At 44.6% G+C, this 14,677-nt stretch overlaps 1 protein-coding gene across 4 annotated transcripts in view; it reads left to right on the top strand.

Annotated features, from left to right (window-relative positions):
• The window catches only part of PXDC1 (PX domain containing 1), a 29,862-nt gene that overhangs the window by 4,532 nt on the left and 10,653 nt on the right, over nt 1–14,677 (top strand). For 2 of the 4 annotated variants that reach the window (XM_068116267.2, XM_068116268.2), the window contains 3 exons: nt 7,942–8,033; nt 12,362–12,512; nt 12,633–12,764. In XM_068116267.2, coding sequence (XP_067972368.2) covers nt 7,942–8,033; nt 12,362–12,512; nt 12,633–12,764 — 375 coding nt within the window. The remainder of the gene's footprint in view (nt 1–7,941; nt 8,034–12,361; nt 12,513–12,632; nt 12,765–14,677) is intronic. The other 2 variants (XM_068116269.2, XM_078778691.1) reach the window with 1 other exon arrangement.

The following is a 14,677-nucleotide window of genomic DNA, read 5'->3' as shown; positions in this document are numbered from 1 at the left end:
GATAGCCAGCTTAAGGCCAAATTTAGACAGTTCCTCTCCCGAATGGTAGGGGTGATGCTCCTCTAATTCAGCCTTGTCTAACACTCGCCATTAGCCAAACAGAGGGATCATCCTATTTTTATTTTTTTCCCCTCCAGGGGTCTCCAATAAGCTGAATCAGTCAATGTGGGAAAGATAGCGGAACCAGACATACATGCAGGTTTAAGGAACACAAATAAATTCATGAGCATAAGATGAAATGAATCCGAGACAGAATCTCGGAAGAAGAATCCCGGATAATGGGCACTGTGGCCGTTAAGTAGCAGGGTCGCATGGCACGCTGCCTTGCTCGCCGCCAATCAGAGGTGCCCATGCTGTGGGGGCCTCCCCTCACCGGTGGGAGGTCTGAGGGCTGGCCCTTTTTCCTCCGTCCCCAAGGTGTGCCCGAGGGGGTTGGGAAGGCATGCCCGGATGTGGGAGACGGCTGCAACGTCTCCTTCAAGCCTGGTTAAACAATAGCGACGTGTAACGGGACATCCTTAACCTCTCTAGTCTACAAATGACAAAGTGTCTCTCACATGGACCACACGACAAACATCTATCCCGAACACGTGTCCTTAATACATGTTCAAAAGTCGTGTAAACTATATGACCATAAATGGTGCTAAGGCCTTACATGCTAAGAACTACTGACCCCCACCCCCATCATAAGTTGAACTATATTTACCCGGCGTGTGAAGCGAAAAGCGGGGTGAAGCAATCGGTTCACTTTGTCTGTCTGTCTACAAATGTTAGACTCTGATTATTGGAACAACTCGATTCCAATTGAATGTTACGCTTTGAACACCGCAGAACATGAATCGCAACATGAATCGGAACATGAATCTGCAGTTTCGCAGTACTTTGACTGAATTTGGCAAATTGCGCACGGAGTAAGGTATTTTATTTAGTTTGTCTGCCTGTCTGGAATTGTACGGAATGTTGTCCCGATCGCACATGCGCACAGAGGTGTAAGGTATTTTTTTTTAGTCTGCCTGCAGGTCTGGCATCATGCGGAATCTCATTCCGATCACGCATGCGCACAGAGGAGTGAGGTCATTCTTTTTAGTCTGCTTGTCTGGCAGTGAAACAAAAGTGAAAACCATTCCAAACAGGAAAGTTACTGTTTTTGGGAACGTCATAAAGGACACAAACAGACAGGAAGAATTAATCTAACGTGTTAAATAAGGTGATGTAAAAGACGGTGTATCAATGGCGGTAAATTTCTGAAAAAAGTATTTTTTTTTTCAGCCTTTAAAACCTTTATTTTATTTAAATGTAATTATACACTTGAACACTCCAGAACACAAATCGCCTTATTGTCACTTCCAAAAACCTCTAGTTTAGCTGTACCAAGACAAAATATTATGCCATTTTACATCATCTTGACCAATTAAATATTCCACTCGCACTCTCAGCGGTGGGGAAAATCAAGATTCAGACAAAAATGGCGGCTCGTGGGGAATATAGATCGTGATTGGGAACGCAAAGCAAAAGTTTAAAAGACCCTTTCCATGTCCTTTTCTCAAGATTACATGGAGTAAGGTGTTCCATGAAATCTCCAGGTATACATTCACGTGAAAAAGTAAGTACACTCCGTGTAAAGTTTTGACTTTTTCAACATATTTCAACATACAGCTATTTGATCTTCATTTCAACAATATTGATAGATAAAGGTGATATAATATAACAAATATCATGAAACATTTACATTTTGTAGTCCATTGTATAATTTAAATAAACATAAATGCAAATTTCGCATGTGGAAAAAGTAAGTGTGTACCCCGGTTTAGAGTAAGTGTGTACTTAGAGTAAGTAAGTGTAAAAGTAAGTGTGTACCCCCATCCATGTGTACCCCGGTTTAGAATAGGTACACCGTATCCCTGCGCATCGTAAGAGGCGACCAAGGGTTGGCGTCAGGAAGGGCATCCGGCCATAAAAACATTGCCTCAAACAGGGAACCATGATTGTCATGGGGCCCGCAAGGCTAACCCCCGCTCCAGCGGGGAAAATGGCCTTAAAACGATCATTCATTCATTCATTCATCCAAAACCTTGATCTTTTCTACCCCCGTTAATTCACCCCAGATCCACTATTTTGAAATACCGACTTCTTTCCTGGAAGTCCTAGCAGTGTCCATGTGTTTTATACCTCTCCCACCTCCCCCCAAGCCCTCTGCCTCCCACAGATCTCCCGATGTCCCTGCTCTCCATCTGGTCTCCCGCTCCCTTTATCATGTTTTATGTGTCAGTTCGTCTTTTTGTGATCAATGTTAGCTCTTACACCGAGCCTCGATGTTGTATACAAAAAAAAGAAGAAAAAAAGTTGTGAAACACTACTCCCATGTCACGATACGATACACACCCCGATGCGGAGCTGACGATGTGATACTAATCATGACAGATGCCTTAAGTGCCAAATCACAATGTCCACTGTTGCATTAACTTACCAGCTTATCGTGCGTGACTCATAAAATGTAATGTGTACTTTGCTAATCCTGCCCTGCACACAAGTCCGAAAATGATTGATGTCCAATTACTCCATGTAATTCCCACTAATAATTATTTACTATAAAATGCACAAAACTATTCACCCCTATGCAGGAGCGTCGAGAGCAAGCACGGGCCCCCGGGGCAAACGACCTTACAGACACACTCCTGCCTCTCTGCGCCCCACCATTTCTCGCTCTTTTGTCACTTTTAAAAATAACTTTCTTTAATGAAGATCCTAAATTAGAACAGAGACCAGCTCATGAATAAAGCAATATCACAGCAGCGGAATTTTTAGCTCACAGTTTAAATGTTAAAAAGTAAATAAATAAAGTATTAATAAATCTATTTATACATAAGGTGAAGTTCATGTCTGTCCATGCGTCGGTGCTGCTTTTGCTTTTCTATCCAAGATTCAAATTGCCACCCATCTATAAACCGTCATCCCGGTGTTTTACAGACTGGGCGATTCATCAAGATCCCACGGTGTCTTTAGCAAAGAGTAGGCGAGCTGTCACCAGAATCCTGAACAAATTCCAAATTTCTGTCCAAACCAGCAGAGGGCACTGCATCGGTGGCACAGCCACACCCTCAGCCAATGCTGCTACTCCGCAGCCTTATGCTGCCTATGAACAGCAAGAAGATTTATTGTTATTAAACATTCCTGGCCTGTGTAAATTCATGAGTGGAGACACTTTATTTCCCGACATTGGTGGCATGTAAATTAAAGGACGGTGTCTATCTATTTGTCTGTCATATTTCCTCCCTCTTTTTTTCATTGCTTCGCTCATTGTCACCAACCTTTGTCAGCACAATCAACAGTCTTAGAGTTTTGCTTTTGACCTCTAAATTTACATCCAACTACTCTATTTAATCCATTCGGCCGAGCGCAAGGTAATCTTTTCTCAAAGTGTTCGCCATGCCAGATGACGTCATTCCATTCCAGGGAACCTAAAGGAATTGTTTTTTTGTCATCATTGTCATTTCCATTTATTTTGTGATTTGTCCTGTGGCCCTCTTGTCCTTGTTTTATACATATGGCAAATCCCATAACTGTGTATAATCCCATTACAGCCATTGCTGTACGATTTGTGACAAAACAAGCATTGTCTGCCACATGAACACATTGTATTTGCCTTATAACAGCATGATTAAGAGGACACAGTTTTGTTGTTGGGAATAAAGATGATAATAATCCGTTCTCCAACCTAAAGCCACACTGTGACGTTCCACAATACTGTGATGCCTAGGGGACGTCTAGCAGCGTTGCACATACTGCGACCCCTTGGGGACGTCTGGTGGTATTGCCCGATTGTGCGACCCCTTGGGCACGTCTGGTAGTGTTGCACGATACTGCGACCACTTGGTGACGTCTGGTGGTGTTGCACAATACTGTGACACCTTGGGCATGTCTGGTGGTGTTGCACGATACTACGACCCCTTGGGCATGTCTGGTGGTGTTGCACGATACTGCGACCCCTAGGGGACGTCTGGTGGTGTTGCACGATACTGCGACCCCGAGGGGACGCCTGGTGGTGTTGCACGATACTGCGACCCCCAGGTGGTGTCTGGTGGTGTTACATGATACTGCGACCCCTCGGGGATGTCTGTCAGCTTTGCAAGATACTGTGACCCCTCGGGGACATCTGGCAGCGTTGCACAATACTGCGACCCCTAGGGGATGTCTGGTGGCATTACATGATACTGCAACTCATTGCGGTGTCTGGTGGTGTTAAACGATACTGCGACCCCTAGGCGGTGTCTGGTGGTGTTACATGATAATGTGACCCCTAGGGAATGTCTGGCATCATGCACAATACTGCGACCTCTCGGGGACGTCTGGCGGCGTTGCACAATACTGCGACCCCGCGGGGACGTCTGGCAGTGTTGCACAATACTGCGACCCCTTGGGTATGTCTGGTGGCGTTACATGATACTGCGACCCCTATGGGGTGTCTGGTTGTGTTACACGATACTGCGACCACTAGGGGGTGTCTGGTGGTGTTACATGATAATGCGACCCCTAGGGAATGTCTGACAGCGTTGCACAATACTGCGACCTCAAGGGAACGTCTGGCGGCGTTGCACAATACTGCGACCCCTAGGGGACGTCTGGCAGTGTTGCACAATACTGCGACCCCGAGGGGACGTCTGGCAGTGTTGCACAATACTGCGACCCCTAGGGGACGTCTATTGGTGTTACACAATACTGTGATCCTTAGGGGACGTCTGGCAGCATTGTATGATACTGCGACCCTGAGGGGACGTCTGGCAGCGTTGCACAATACTGCGACCCCGAGGGGACTTCTGGCAGTGTTGCACAATACTGCGACCCTTAGGGGACGTCTAGTGGCGTTACACGATATTGTGATCATTGGGAGACGTCTGGCAGCATTGTACGATACTGTGACCCCGAGGGGACGTCTGGCAGCGTTGCACAATACTGCGACCCCTAGGGGACGTCTAGTGGCGTTACACAATACTGTGACCCTTTTTTTTTTCTTTCTTTTTTTGGGTACAGAGTCGAGGCTCGTGAAAGAGCTAACATTTATCAAACAAACAAATCAAACAAACAAGCAAACAAAGTATATAAAAAGGGGAGCAGTCGACAAGATGGGGAGAGAAGGGGAGGAAGCACACAAACACAACATTTGAGAGCAGGGACATCGGGAGATGTTTTTGGAGGGAGAGGGCCTGGGGGGAGGCAGGATAGGTATAAAACGCAAGGACACCAAGGACTTCCAGGAAAGAAGTCAAAAGTCACCTCAAAAAAGTGGATTTGGGGTGAAATTAGCGGGGGTAGAGAAGATCAAGGTTTTGGATTGGGGAAGATAAGAGATGGTGGTGAACAGCCGTTTTAAAGACCTGGAGGGAGGAGTGGGATTTAAGAGATTGAGGGAGTTTGTTCCAGAGGCGGGAGAAAAGAGGAATAAGGGGACTTCTGGCAGCATTGTACGATACTGTGACCCCACGGGGGTGTCTGGCAGTGTTGCATGATACTGCAACCCCTATGGGGCATCTGGTGGCGTACATCGAGCCCTAATGGCACTTGAACCATTGCCATCTAATCTGCCATATATAATATATTGTTATGGATCTCAGAGACGGCACTCCCCTTAGCAAGGGGGGGTTATTCCCCTTGGCCTGTTAAGCTGGCCGTCTCTGGTCCTGATACTTGTAACGCTCTTTCACAGGGTGGAATTGATCAGGGTTATTGGTCAAGGTGTTCTCCCGAATACCTTTACTAATCCCTCCGCAAAACAGGGAGACAAGTACCGCTCGAACTACGGACAAGATGGTATTTGCCAAGCGGTTTAGCAATCCGCAGCCCGAGCCATTAACAAAAGACTAAACCCGATTCCGAGCGTTGGCCAAATCGTGCCACAGGTACTCAATGGGAAGAAGGGACTAAAGCGATCGGGGCAAGGAAGAAGCCAAAGTAAGGAATCCCAGACATTTATTAATTATTTACAAAACCAAAGAACCAAAGAAGAAACGAAAGTAATATACAGAAGAAGAAGAAGACACAGGGCAAACCTTAAAACAATCTTATATTAATTCCCCAGGACAACAAACAGGACAGACAAACATACTTACACGAAAGGGAATAGCAGGCAGGTATGACTGGAAGAAGGAGAAGGGCCCATGCAGGTGACAGGGTAGGAAGGTCCGGGCCGGTGCGCAGCTTCGAGGTTGGCTCCAGTCCACGCTCCGGCTCGAGGCGAAAACCCGGCGGCAGCGGCACGTATTCGTTTCACGTGGTAGGGGCTTTCCGAAGCATCTCCGCGCAGCTTTGTCTCTCACAGCCAGACCCCACCAAGCGCCGTCTCCACCCCAAGTCGATTCTCGTTTATCTCCTTCTCACTCGACTCGCAACCGCACCTTCTCACCGGACTCCGGATCACGTCTCTCTCTCTGCCTTCTTCGTAAAAAAGGCTTCGCGCTCGTCCTTATATTACGCGTGTTGCAATCAATGCGCGCTTCATGGAGCCACGCCCGCAATGGTCTTTCGTCAGCCCTGGTTGGCTGGTGGGGGCTCGCTGGCCCCGCCTCGGGTGGTGCGTCGGCGTGCCACGCCCGTGATCTGGCGGCTCCGCCCCCTTCTTTCTCGGCTTGACCGCATGGCTAATGGCGGCTTGGGACCAACCCGAATCAAGGCAAGGAGCAGCGAACGCTGCTGGCAAACGAAGTACTGGGGCCTATCTTATTTGATTAATGCAAAGCAGATTCAACTACTGGGAACAGCTCCTTAACTGAAACACATAATAATGAAATAACTACGAAGAGGTCCTATGGTTCGCTACGTATTGTTCATGGACTAACTAGGGTGCGATCTTTAACAAACCAATTGATGGGGATATTTACAGGGGAACATTTATAAGGGAAACATTTACTAAAATTTACTAGTGAAGGTTCTAAAAACCGTAACAATATAAAGCTCTTTCTAACCACTGACTGATTGACTAACTGACTGATATTAATGTTTGGTACCTTCCGGGTGTCATAAAAAGCTGAAATTTGGCGTGCCATTGGCTGGTACATGGGGGAAAAAAAATCACAGAACCATCAGAAAGCGTCCAAAAATGAAAATTTACGTAAAAAAACAAAAAACCGTAAACGCAAATGTAAAAACAAAACAAAAAAACCGCAATCTATATCTAGCATTTGAAAATTGTAATTTCTTTAACTGTAAAATGTGAAATAAACATAATAATGTCCGTAAATGAAAAAATGACAAAGCATCCGTAAATGGAAAAGTACATAAAAAAGCCGTAAACGCACCCATAAAACCTCAATCAACATCTAGCATTTAAAAAGTATTTCTGTACTGTAAACTGTGAAATAAAAATCTCAATGAAAATTTCAGTAAAAACCGTAAATGTGTCCGTAAAATAAATAAATAAATAAACCTCAATTGATATCTCGGAGCAGGTCGGTGATGGTTGCTTGTAATCATGAAGCTTCTATTTATCATGTATCTACGTACGAAGTAAGGTTTGTTATTGCTTACACAATGTGTAAGCATACCCCACTAGTAATTATATGTAAATGAAACAGTTGGCTGGAAATTCACATTGTCATTTGAAGCCTGCGGTGAAGTAAGAAAAGCCCATTTTGAGCACATTATCGCTTATCCCATTGGTTGCCAATACAGGTGCACACAAAGCTTGTTATTATTTCATGAACTCTGATTGTGTGTGCACAAGCCTGGCCTGACGTGTGGGATAGATCATTCTAAATGAAAGTGTTGTTCAGCGTCCTCGACAGCTGTAGCTTCTCCAGTCGGTGGAATATCCGAGTGGTGCCCAACGGGCATCGCCATTCAAAGGAACCTCATCACAGTGTTAATTTTTCAGTTTTTTACAGGTACATGACTATAGAGAGCTGCACCTCCACCCCTCACCCTTGTCCCCTTCACCTTGCCACCAACCAGGCTATGTAGCTGTAAAGAAAGCAAGAAACCTGGAGGAAATAGTCAATGCTGTTGAAAACTTGCTGCAGATCATTCTGGAACTTCCAGTCATGGTCAGTTCTGATCTTTCACAGCACCTTTGAATGGAATTACGTCAGTTTACGTTGGAATAAAGTTTATTAGTCTTATACCGAAAGTGTGTGTGTGTGTGTGTGTGTGTGTGTGTGTGTGTGTGTGTGTGTGTGTGTGTGTGTGTGTGTGTGTGTGTGTGTGTGTGTGTGTGTGTGTGTGTGTGTGTGTGTGTGTGTGTGTGTGTGTGTGTGTGTGTGTGTGTGTGTCAGTTGTTATTTCAGAAGATGGAACAGAGTTCCCCCATACCTTGAAGTATATCCACCTCCAAAGAAACTTTGCATACGTCATCAACTCCCCCATGGGGGTATATCGGGTGATAACGATGACATAATCGGAGATGTAGTTTTCAAGCCATAATTGGTTGAAGCAAAATCCTTGTCCGAAAATCTGAAACTTCATATTTGTGATCTACGGCCCAATATGAGTGAAGCGTTATATTTATTAACTCATCGATCACGTGGTCTGGCACCCATATTGAATTGAAATTTGAAAAGTAAAAGTAAAAAAAACCTTCTCCAGAACCGCTTAACAGATTGTTGCTTAAATTCATATGTATCATCGACTCCCCATGGGAAATACAGTTTGAATATTTTTCATATTCATCTTCATTGATACAATTTAGTCTTAATTTGCAAAAAAATGGTTGTTAAATATCCTAATAATCAATCAATAATCAATAAAGCTACAGATAATGGTGGTGTATGTGACATAATAGGGTGCATGGATGATACGGGTATATGGACCATAATAGCAGTGATCCATAATAGGAGCGTGTTTAGTTAACGATGGTATTTTTGTTTTGAATAAGCCCATGAGGCGAGATGATGCGCTCGACCGAATGCCGTTGTAGTTATAAAATGTTTTATTTGTCATGTATAAACCCGAAACACGTGTCTTTGGCGTTCCTGGTTCTGCATTCAGTACTCAAACAATTCACATCAAGCGGATTCCTCGTATATGTTTTGTCCTGTCTCGTTTCTCTTTGTGCTTATTAGTACAATGAGTAAAACAACTTCAGGGCATTTTACATTCTAGAAATCTAGATGATAATATCAATAATGATTTAATAATTTATATTCAAGTAGTGTTACATTCAAAGCACACCACCCTCATTCAAAGTACAAATTTTTTCTATGCAGCACTTTCAGAGATATAGAGGTGCAATTTTTTCGGTTTTTACAAGATGGCGGCCGAACCACGTGACCGATGACGTCATTATTTCTTTCCCCACCAATTTATCCCAATATGACACACAATAAATTTCATCTTGATCAGATGAAGTTTTGTACTTGTCGAATTATGATGTCATAATGGAGGCACCTATGACATCATCATTAACATAAGTTATTCCACATGGAGAGTTCTTTACAATGAGCCATGTCTCATTTTTTTCTATGCAGCGCTTTCGGAGATTTCGAGGTGCAAGGTTTTTCGGTTTTTCCAAGATGGCGCCCATACCATGTGACCTATGACGTCATAATTATCATTAAAAAATTTGCAGAGAAAAAAACGGTTGCAGAGAAAATCATATTTATTCTGTGCGGACAAACAAACAAGACAGACAGACAAACAAACGGACTCAAATGCAATACCCTCTCCTCAGGCAAGGGTAATAACATATCCTCGAGCATGCGACATTGGAGCACATGTAGATGGAATTGGAAGGCAGCGGTGTACAATAACTGATTGATTAATCCATTAATTGAGAATGAAGATTGACATTGATAAAATTGACATTAATAAAATATGTGGAAATAATTTAGTCACCTGAAATGTAGAATTGCCGGGCGGACACTCTGCTAATAATATTGTTGCGGATCTCAAAACGTCGGCCTTCCCCTTACCAAGGGGGGATTAATCCCCTTGTCTGTTATCTAGCCGACACGATCCGGGGCTATGACGTTCCTTCCGGACGACGTTAGGTAGGGTCGTAAGCCGAATTCTTATTACCTAATTACTAACGCCGGCCATGAAGCAAGGAAATAACCCCGCCCGAACCACGGTTTTAGTGGACACGCCGAGCGATAGCGAGCCGCGATTCGGGCCGTTAACAGGTACTAACCCGATTGGAGCGGTTGTGATCGTGCCACGCTTACCCAATTGAGAAATCACTAAAACGGTCGAATTAAGAGGAAACAGGAATAACAAGGAGTTTATTACACTTTGTACAATGAAGAGGAAGAAGCAATGTACAGTGAAGAAGAAGAAGCAGATACACAGGGCAGCCTTATACAGCCTTAACTTATCCCTGGACACGGGCCCGTTCGCACTCAGACTCAGACTCACACGGGGGTTGTAGATGGTCGGGTTGATGGTCCAAAGGATCGCGTCCACAGCTCGCTCCGGTCCCCGACTCGTACCACGAAGACGATGGTAGACGGCAGGCAAGCTCTCCGCGTGTCGTTGGCGCGGATCGAACAATTAGTGGGGGGATCGGTAAGCTGGGCGATTACACTGGCGTGGCCGCGTACGTAATAGATGTACTGGCGCTTTATACGCGTTCCCAGTATAGTTCAATACAATGCGCCGCTTTCACAAGTCCTCTGCAATGCGCCGCTCCAGCAATGCTTTCACAACGACAAGTCCATTAACACAGGGCGCTCTCCCAATGAGTCCTCGCAGTTCTCTCAATGCTCATCAGTCTCCTGGTACCAGACCTTTGACGCAGTCCAACAAGAGTCCTTCTACAATTCGCAACGCCAGCCAGTCCTTCCAACAAAGCGCCTCTCCCAATAGTCCTTCACCGTCCTTATCAAGCGAGTCCTCTGGTAAGTCCTGATCAACCGCATAAGTCCTGTGGAAGGGCTTTGCGTGAGCGGTTATATAGCGCCGCCCAGCAAACCCTCTGGAATGTGCCCGACGCGCACTGACCACGCCCCTTAGGCCATGCCCACTGAGCCCTGGTTGGTTGTTGGGGTCTTACCGGCTCCGCCATTGATGTCTGCTTGACGTGGCCACACCCCCGACCTCGCACTCCGCCCCTTTTCCAGGCCTTACCTCGTGGCATCTGGGCTGGTTTGAGCGAAAACCCAAGAGTAGCGAACGCTGCTGGCAAGCAAGGTGCATTAGCCGAATCGGGGCACGGGATGGATGCTGCACAACGAGGTCGATTTGGAGGGTGGAGGCAAAATGAACGGGACCTACTCTTATTTATTTCTTTACACAACGCAGGTATCACTATTGGAAATGTCCTTATCTCACATATACTATGAAATAACTAACGTTCTAAGGTGGCCTACGTGTTGCATGTGGACTAACTATGGGGGTAAACCTTTAACCTTTATTAATCATATATGTACACTTTCAGAACCGCAACTATCTATCTATAATGCCAGTAATCTCTGTGTGTCTGTCTGTGTGTCTGTGACCGCTGTTTCTCGACAACCACGGGTCCGATATACTTGAAACTTGCCAGGTATATTGCTGGGGACCCGAGGATGTGCCTTTTCAAGGTTTGAAATTAATCGGACAAGTACCTACCGAGCTATGTCCAAAAAACGCTTCAACCAATCAGAGAGCAGCGAGCTATCACGTGTGCCGAACCGTTAATGCAATGCAAGCGTTAATGCGTTAATGCAAGGCTTTTCTTTTTTTCCCTCTTCTCTTTCTACTTTTCCTTGCGATTAAATTGCAAACAGCCAAAATACGTTGGCGCTAATTGAATAATTGGCCATTAACACTAAAATAATCGTAACTGCGATATGCCAACTTCCGGACAGTGCAGCCTTCCATGTTGTTGTTGTTTGCAGCAGCTGTTTGCAGCAAGGCAAGGCTTTTCTTTTTTTCCCTCTTCTCTTTCTACTTTTCCTTGCGATTAAATTGCAAAAAGCCAAAATACGTTGGCGATAATTGAATAATTGGGCATTAATAGATAGATAGATAGATATGCGATATGCGAACTTCCGGACAGTGTGCGCGTTACGAGCTGACCGCCATTACGGTACGTAATTCGATTTCTTATGCGCATTATTTCTCCCAATTCAGTCAGAGCGAAGGGCGGAAGCGAAGAGCGTTGTTATTTTTTGTTTACGGGCGTACGGGCGGGGTAGAGCGTACGGGTAGCGTTTTTTTTTTTTTTTGGCAAGGAACGGGCACCCACGTACGGGCAATGCCCTAGTATTAATAATAATAATAATATTAATGATATTGATTGCAGTTTATCAGCTATAATATTAATCTGGTTTACAACCCTATTTAATGCATTACAACCACACAACACTCCAACCATTGCCTGTTAGCATTGTGCGTTGTTCCTTCCATGGTAACTAGCTGCAAGGCCTAACAACTGTTTCAACATGTACTCTCACAGTTTTCTCGCTCTGAAGTGGTTCTGACATTCTTCGAGCATTCATCCCAAGACTTGTTACGGAGCAATAGGGGCCAAGAAGTGGAATTGGATGAAGAAGGCCAGTTGCCCCTCCTCAGCCCAAGTGATCTCCAAGACCCCGAAAAGCTGGCTGGTAGGTCCGAGTCAACTCCAACACATTACCAGCTAACTGTCACGATGCTGTATTTTGTCGTACACTGTGTGGTGGTATACGGAGATGGAAAAAGAAATGTCATCCAACGTTGTGTTGCAGAAATTTTGGACTGGGACATCTGCTGCTTTCCAAGTAATGTGGCGGATTCTCCAATTCCATTACAAGGTCATTCACAGGCTGGGTGGGTCGATCTTACGATAATTCACCAAATGTCCGTCCGTCCGTTTGAAGGTACCGCAAAAACGGCTCAACCGATCGCAATGATATTTTGGGTGGGTATTCCAGGGACCCCTGGGAGTAAAATAGGCTATATTGGTTTTCCAAGTTTTCCAATTTTCCAGTTGTTCCAAACACGATGGAATAATGTTTTCCGATATGAGCAGTGATGTGGCTTTTGTTGAAATTCTACAAATACTGTTTATTCTACGTACCAGGAGAGAGTAGATCGACTCCTGACAAACTCTTCCTATATAAACGTGGGGCTCCGAAGTAACATGGCAGCGTGTGCAAAGCGACTGAGAAACAGGTGTAGTGGCCGCTTCCGTGTTACAGATTCGGCACGCACTCTTCGCACATAAACGTGTGACTGAGAAAGACGTGCAGCGGCCGCTTCGCTTTTGCAGAATTCAATCTTTTTTCAAAATGGGCGCCATGTACTGTTTAGATTTTGATGATTTGCGTGTGATATGATTCAACGGATGTTTATATGAATCGTTTAAAATAAAAAAGCCTTCAATTTCTGATATTTTTCCTTTTCATTTGGGCTTCCCAATTGAAGCCCCGCCCATAAGGCGGGTACCGTTGCTAGTAGGAATAAACCTGATGTCTGTATTCATCATGTCACACCACATTGAGATACTATAGCTGTGATAATAATGACAAAACAATTGATAATATATAATCGATCTCCCTACCCTCCTTTCTTTCTTCCAAAATGACTGATTTTAAACGTCCATCAAGGGAGGAGCTTTTAACACTGATCAAAACGTATGGAGGACCTTTGATCAGTGTTGATGTTTGTCCATTGTACACTTGTGAATACAAGATATGAAGGAATAGTTAGCATGAGGAACACCTTGTCCTCTCACATAGTACAAGTAAGGGTGAATCAAATTATATACAGTAAATGTCTAAAAGCACAGATATAAAAGGCGAAATGTATGGATAGTAGTAGGGTGATCTCTGCTCACCTTCACTCCTTCATTCCTCTTTTCTCCCGCCTCTGGAACAAACTCCCTCACTCTCTTCAATCCCACTCCACCCTCCAGGTCTTTAAAACAGCTGTTCACCACCATCTCTTATCTTCCCCCATCCAAAACCTTGATCTTTTCTACCCCCGCTAATCTCACCCCAATTCCACTTTTTTGAAATACCAACTTCTGTCCTGGAAGTCCTTGGTGTCCTTGTGTTTTATACTTCTCCCTCCCCCCCCCCCCCCCTCCCACACCTCCTCCCCCCAAGCCCTCTCCCTTCCACACATCTCCCTGCTCTCAAATGTTGTGTTTGTGTGCTTCCCCTTCTCTCCCCATCTTGTCTTCCGCTCCCTCTTTTTATATATTTTGTTTGTCTGGTTGATTTGTTTGTGAAGTAAATGTTAGCTCTTTCACGAGCCTCGATTCAGTATACAAAAAAAAAAAAAAAAAAAGGTGTGTGTGTGTGTGTGTGTGTGTGTGTGTGTGTGTGTGTGTGTGTGTGTGTGTGTCTGTCTCGTTCATTGTTATCTCCAAATTTCAGAAGGTGGAGCGGAGCCATTCCAGGTCTCAAAGTATTTACCTCCATGTGCACCAGTTGTTATTGTTAGTTGCTATCTCCACACGTGGGTTTCATGAGGGGGGAACAGAGCCCTCCAAAGTCTCAAAGTATCAATTTTTTTATCTTCTTTTCAAAGGTTCTTTTTTATCATTCCCGTTGCTCCAATAATGACTGGGACAATTGTGGCACTCCTCAGCTTCCACGATCTTTTCATTCATTTGGAGGACTTGGTATTTGGTCATTTTCTTGATTTGTGCATTGTTTAGGCCAAAATCGCTGGGGACTGACACTCGATTAGGAATTCCTTCTTTTCTTTTTGTACCTCAGTATTATATCTGGTCGCAATACTTTGTTTTCTATGTTCACGCTCGTTGGGATCATTAAGTCATACG

The sequence above is a fragment of the Myxine glutinosa genome, chromosome 5 (assembly GCF_964187855.1).
Source record: "Myxine glutinosa chromosome 5, kmMyxGlut1.1, whole genome shotgun sequence".
NCBI lineage: Eukaryota > Metazoa > Chordata > Myxini > Myxiniformes > Myxinidae > Myxine > Myxine glutinosa.
This window is presented reverse-complemented; position numbering and strand designations above follow the sequence as displayed.